The 6,749-nt window shown below is 38.3% G+C and overlaps 1 protein-coding gene across 1 annotated transcript; it reads right to left on the bottom strand.

The window, feature by feature from the left end:
* Positions 1–201: 201 nt before the first annotated feature.
* LOC118802240 (galactose-specific lectin nattectin-like) lies at positions 202–6,440 on the bottom strand. The gene is made up of 7 exons (XM_036562724.1): positions 6,312–6,440; positions 5,465–5,539; positions 2,922–3,028; positions 2,474–2,602; positions 2,266–2,371; positions 1,935–2,001; positions 202–314 (listed from the first exon to the last, which is right to left on the bottom strand). Coding segments are annotated over exons 2-7 (474 nt in total). The 5' UTR covers positions 5,529–5,539; positions 6,312–6,440; the 3' UTR covers positions 202–313.
* Positions 6,441–6,749: the final 309 nt, after the last annotated feature.

Below are 6,749 nucleotides of genomic sequence, written 5' to 3'. Positions count from 1 at the left end.
CCCCAGAATATACTGACCAACTCTTCTTAGTAAGAAGACTAATAATACAGATGGGTGATGAATCAGTCAGGAAGCAGGAATTATGCAATGCTGAATTTTATTTGAAATCAATCACAGCCCCTTGTACACACAGATTATAGTGATGTTGTTTTTAGACCACATATAGAAACTGAAAACAAATGATCATAATAATCTTTTATGTTTAATATCTGGGGCTCTTAAAGCTAAAGCGTTGATTAAAATATTTGATTTCTGATACATGCAGAAGGGTACTGGAAGGAACAGGTCAGGTCAGTTCAGGCTTTCCAAACCATCTAAAACAAGAAAGAAAGTCCATTAGATCAAATTCGAGATTGTCAAATTGACAGAAGCATTGGGCTACACTGGGTCTGTTTACACCTCACATGGAACATGTGTTTTGTTGGTTGGATCTCTTTTGGATTCCACTTAAGCGCATGAGAAGCCGTCCCCAGCACACAGTGTGAGCAGATTACGATCAGATCACTCCAAACACATTCAGAGGTGGTCAGAGGCGGACCTTGAGCATAACAAAATGTGATTTTGATATCTGAATCCAATTATGTGAGCAGAAATGTGTCGGCTGAGTGCTGACCAGCGGAGTGAGGGGACAAACAACAAAATGAAAGATGAGGGATACACAAAACTGAAGTTAGTCCTGAACCAAGAGCCTCCCTGCACTCCAGGCTGATGGAATCATCCAAGCCAAGCTTGTTGACTCATATCATAACAGGTAATAGTACATCCAGATACAATCTGGACACAAAACACATGTTAATGCAAGCTGTAAACTCACTATGTTTTAGAAAGCAAATATCAGGCTGAAAGCATCATCGCCAAGAAGTGGCACAACTGTCAAACAACCCAAAAAGTCTGGGCTTCAAAGATATGGTTTACACTATTTTTCCCCCAAATGTATATACTCAATAATGAAGGTCCTTCAGTGGTTCTTTGGTGAAGAAATTGGTTCTACATAGCACCATGAATGCTAAAGGAACACTTTCCATGGGTTTAAAGGGTTCTTTGCATCATGAAAGGGTTCTTCAGATTTAATGGAGAATGTACAGTAGATGTGTAATGTAGGAGGTGCTGAGGCAGGATGCAAGTGCGAGTTGCTTTTATTTAAGTGAGATCCAACAGAGTTTAAAAAATACAGTGGCAGAGGTGACCGGAACAGATAAATCCATGACAAGGCAAAACAAAGTAAAACAGAACTAAACAAGAAACAAAACCTACAACCAGAGAAACAGGCAACAGCAACTGGATATATAGACAATGCAAGACAAAGGGACTGAGCAAACACAGGGGTATAAATACCAGCAGACAACGAGAAACACCTGAGACCAATGCAAGGGCGGGGCTAGGAGACAAAGAACAGGTGAAGACACATAAAAAACACACAGCACTGGGAAACCAAGAAAAAGGCAAAAAGAGAGAAAGACCAGGACAAAGAGTGAACAGGTGTTACAAGATGGTTCTACATAGAACCTTTTTGAAAAGGGTTCTGTAAAGCACCAGAAAAGGTTCTTCTATTGTTAAGATGTCAGGCTTGTTACAATAGAAGAACACTTTCACATTGCAAAAAACTTTTTAAACTTGTAATAATTATATTCTTTGAGTGATGTGAGCATACAAACAAACACACACACACACAAACACACACACACACACCCATTGTGTTTCTGTTATTATTATTATTATTATTATTATTATTATTATTATTTTATTACTTCTCTATCTAATAGCACTGCTATTCTTTCACACCCAGTCCAGCAACGCCTGATCATCGCTTAAGGTCTGGATCAGTATCAGGATCAGTATTTGCAAATAATATACATATAATTTGTTAGAATAAAAGAATGTCAATAACAACTTTCTATGGCATGCTGTGCAATGCAAAAATAAGGAAAACACACCATTTCCCGGTCTGTCTGGCACAGACAAAAGATCGTATCTCAGTGCAACCAAGATCATCCCAGCCTCCTACAAGAACAGTGCAAAATTTCCATGAAATATGAACTAATAAATACAAAAAACAATATTCCAATGAAATACAACAATAATCATAAAAGCATAGAGTGGAAAAGATGGTAATGGAAGCATAATGCTATAATAAATGCATTTATCAATCATAAATAACGTTAAAAGGATTGTGCTAGGAACATGTCTCAGTGAGATGAGCATGTAGCCAGCAGTAGAGCGTGAGGAAACCAATAACAATAAGAAGAAGACCCAGAAAATTGTTACCATTGTAGTTGATCTGCAGACAGCGTCCAGAGCCATCTGGCTGGCCTCGGGTCCATTTAGAGAAGTCAAAATCAGAGCCATCAGACCAAACCCAGCGACCAGCATCCTGAAGAAGAGCAATCTGAAATGAGTGTCGACTGTTCCAGAGAAAAGAAACTGAGCACACAGAACACTGGGAGAGATTCAACACTAACTTAAACACACTTACACTCTTTTTGCCTCCGAGCCACGTGGGGCGATCTTCACCAGTCAGAAGTTGAATCAGACCCTTAATATACTTGTGTTCATTCTCATCATGCACTGAAGCCAGAAGGGCACCATACTGCATACAAACTTTCTACAGAAAGAATTTATAAAGAGATTTTACCAAGATGGACATTTAGTTTATTCCAACCTGTTTGGGTGTTTACTTTTAAATGTTGGATTTTCTACAAAGTACTAAACTACTACTAAAATACTAAACATTAATAACAACATTATATTTTTAAAACTAAAACATCAAACTCATTTAAAGATAAAAAGTAAAACATAAAATCAACTCAATCTGCTTTACTGCTCAGGCCATCTAACACAGAACAGTCCACCTGAAGGACATTTTGCACAAAATATGGTGGTTTAGCCTGAACACCTGTAGGAACAGCACTGAATAAACATACCTCAGCCTCCTTCCATGAGCTTCCAGTGCCAAAAAATTTGAACTGGACTGATCCATACGGTGTCCATCCAGAGGCTTTGGTAACAAGCGATTTACCTTCTGCAGTGTCTGCATTAACAACAGGTTGTGAGAGTTTGAATATCTAAGAAAATGGCAAATTAGGTAAAAATACAAACCCTACACTTTTACTTTATCTGGGAATTTCGGATGTTGTGTTTCAAACCTACAGAGACATTCAACAGTTTATAAACTCCTTGGACATTAACTTGGCACGTTTCATTAAAGGCTTCTAGCTAAGTAGATCATTTTCATGGTGTAGCTGTATTTCAGTTTCAAACTGAGAATGCATCCAAGATGAAAACTATTTGTTTCGGAGAAAACACAAAGCTTCATTTCGCTTATTTCTAAGCCTCAATGACTTTTGCTTTGCTGTTATGCTCGACAGACAGTGCCCAAAAGGCAGCAGAATATCAAAAGAATGCTAAAAAAGGGTTTGGGCCTCTTAGTTCCAGCATGACTGAGCCCCAGTGCACAAAGCAGCTCCATAAAGACATGGAGTGACTGTTTTGGTGTGGAGGAACTCACACAGCCCTGACCTCAACCCCACTGAACACCTTTTGGATTTCTATTCCCAACCAAGTCTTAACATCCAGCAACAGTGCCTGATGGCGTCTTGGCCGATTGGGCAAAAATGCCCACAGACAATCTCCAAAATCTTGTAGAAGCTTCCCAGAAGAGTGGAAGCTGTTAGAGCTACAAAGGGGGATGAACTCCATATCAATGCCTATGGATTTGGAATGGGATTCATACAAGCTCCTGTAGGTGTGATGTGTAGGTGTCCCAGTACCGTATAGTGTACCTCTTGTGATGTGATTAGTCTAATCTAAATAAGAATTTGTAGAAAAATTACTCAACTTAAATTGTTTCTTTGGAATAAACGTGTATGAAATGCCTTGAATATTAACTATTACTCAAGTCTTAACTTGAGCCATTCGTAAAAGCTTTTGTCACTTCACTACGCAAACACTGTTTGCTAAAGGTCTGGGTCAATATATGCATATAAAAGAAAACAAACAATGGCTGTTTGAAAAAGTACAGTCAGGTAAACTGTTATGATAAAAAAATGTCAGTAACATCTGTCTGTGACCTGCTCTACAATGCACAGACCAGACGGCCAACATCCAGGACTGAGCCAATCAGAATCATCTGAAACTCTGTTATGTTTTCCTTAAACTTTTAATCACTACTTAGCAACCGTTGCTAGCTGCTTTTCAGGTTTTTTCAGGTCAGGTCATTGGCAACATGTCACGCCTGCTGAGCTTTAAAGTTACTATGACAGGGTGCTGTTTTCTACTCAGTAGCAAAGAAGGGCAAAAATAAACTTCAATATCAGCTTTGGATCGGTCTGTGTGGTAAACCTGTTTTCTGCATATCATTTTATTTTCATTACAGTCGTAGTTGGTAGTTTTAGATGATGCTGAGCAGATTGTGTGGTTGATGCAAACTTTGGCAAATTACTATTTTAACCCCATAGTAAGTTAATTTAATTAAATAGATGAAGTGAGCAAACCCACCACAAGACCAGAGCAAACAGCAGCAGGACAAAATATTCATTTTCATTTCTGTTATGTATACATAAAAAAGAAACTATTGCCATTAAACTGTTCAGAGTAAACCACGTGGTTACGTCCTCCTGAAATGACCGTGTGGCATTATTGGATGCAGTATATAAACAAAGAACATGGAACCCAAACCGCGTACTGGAATGTTTTTCCAGAGCAGCACGTCATCCAGGTCTCTTTGGAGTACTGAGGAAATTCATGATGGGTCTCGTACTGCATACTACTTACTAATTTGGGCTCAACCAGTACATGAGCAGTATGTCTCAACTTTTTCCAACAAAAGCCAAAGAGTTCATTTGTAGGTAACTTTTTGAAATTTGTAAGAGACTTATTTTAGCCACGCCCCTGCATTTTAGAGCAGGAAGTGAGGCTGCATCCCTGTCCCTCATGGCCACATGGTAAACAGTGAAATCCCATTGTTTTGAAAATATGATATTTTTATGTGTCAACAGCTGTTCAGAGCTGTGTTTTCTGCTCATGTACTGGCTGCATTTTTGAGCTCAAAATGATCTAAAATGGTCACTGAAACAGTCAGTACTGAAATGTTTGGTAAAATTGGGTAGAGTTATGATTATTTTGGTAGTGACAAAATGGAACGTTCAATCATTTGTTTTATTAAAATAAATATAATAAAATATAGTACCACTCTTTTTTAGTTTAAAGTCCAAAATCAGTTAAAAATCCCAAATGTGTTTGATTCTGACTTTGAACCAGTTCAGTAGAATCACCCACTGATGTTCAGCTTAAGAAAAGGGGGGGTGGGCGTTGATATATAAGCGTATCAATATATAAATGTAAATGTAGATTAATCTAATCTGAGTGCTGGAGTTACTGATTTCTCTCAGAATCACACACTATTTTATACAGTCCTTAATCCGTAATGATGTTACTGCATATCAGTGAAACGGATGTGTTTTCTCACCAGCTAGCTGGACACTGAGGAGACACATGATCCCAAGGAGAAAGGAGGAGCACCTGATCGCCATGACGACAGAGACTGCAGAGAAATTTCAGACACAGTAGATCAGTCATAGAGTTTAATATATCAGAGATCACAATGTACACAAACATAGACAGAAACAGCTTAACTCGTTAAGTCTTTGATAAACTGACCCTTTTGTCAGAGTGTTTGATGCTGTTAGATGTTCAGTTTTATTTGATACAGTAGAAGCTGGTTAGAGAAAGAAGGTTTGAAACACTCTACTTTTTAAACTCCAAACAGTCTCCTGTGAAATTCTCAGCAGTCTTCTGAAATGAAAGCTAATGTTATAGTTTGTCGAAAGTGTGGCATAAACAATATTCACAAGAATTTCTAGGAACATTTCATGAACATATTTTCTAGAGAGCAGCAGAGATGGTGGTGCTGAATATCATTGTGTAAATGTACGTGCCACCCTTGTACTTTTGCTTGCTGCTGGTGGACGTTTCTATGTCTTATAGAAATAAAGGAACCATACGTATTTCTTCACCATCACACTCCATTTAATATAATGAAGAACTGATTAGCTAAGCAGGTGTTGGATCATAATGACAAATAATACTGGACTGCTGTGAGGAGAGGTTTAAAAATGGTTAAATGAACATGCTGACATCTATAAAACATTTCATATTACATTAATATTTTGAATTTATTCTAATATTAGCGTTTTTTTGAGCGAATAAACACTTAGATCCCTTAATTGTAATATTTTCAATTGCCTAAAACCTGTATATATAAACACTGTTCTGTGTATATTAAGTCAAAGAGTCAACATACTGAACATAATTACCAGTGAACAAGCTGTTGTTCTTCTTATCCTCTGGTGGATGATCTTGTGGATGGGTTCTTCTGCTGAGGTGGTGGGGAACTCTGTGGAGATCTTCCCAAGCAGACAGTGATGCTGGACTGCTGGATCACCTCTTTATATACAGGAGGAGATGAAGTGGAGAGATCGTATGAGAGACTCTGGTCCAATCAGCAGAGCTGTAAGAAGGAGTGAACTGAGGTGTGTGTTTCAGACACTGTCCTCCAACAGTCTGCCCACAGCGCCCACTAGTAGAGTAATTAGTGTACTAGTCAACTGTGCATCCCCTGGTATGTGTTCAGTCAGGAATTTAGATGTTTCACCAGCTTAATGTAAATTCTGTCATCATAATCCAGATTTTCTCACTATTAAAGCAGCTGATCTGACTGTTTGCTGTCATAACCTAATATAGAGATCAGAGGA

This window comes from Colossoma macropomum, unplaced genomic scaffold (assembly GCF_904425465.1).
Source record: "Colossoma macropomum unplaced genomic scaffold, Colossoma_macropomum, whole genome shotgun sequence".
NCBI lineage: Eukaryota > Metazoa > Chordata > Actinopteri > Characiformes > Serrasalmidae > Colossoma > Colossoma macropomum.
Note: the sequence above shows the minus strand (reverse complement) of the source record. Positions and strands in the feature narration are given on the sequence as shown.

What these genes read in the sequence shown, in the direction of transcription:
- LOC118802240 (XM_036562724.1), bottom strand. Translation starts at nt 5,528, where the DNA reads ATGGCGATCAGGTGCTCCTCCTTTCTCCTTGGGATCATGTGTCTCCTC. An exon ending in GCTCATGGAAGGAGGCTGAG is followed by an intron (nt 2,603 to 2,921) that starts GTATGTTTATTC and finishes TTCTTTCTGTAG; the next exon opens with AAAGTTTGTATGCAGTATGG. An exon ending in GGCTCGGAGGCAAAAAGAGT is followed by an intron (nt 2,372 to 2,473) that starts GTAAGTGTGTTT and finishes GCTCTTCTTCAG; the next exon opens with GATGCTGGTCGCTGGGTTTG.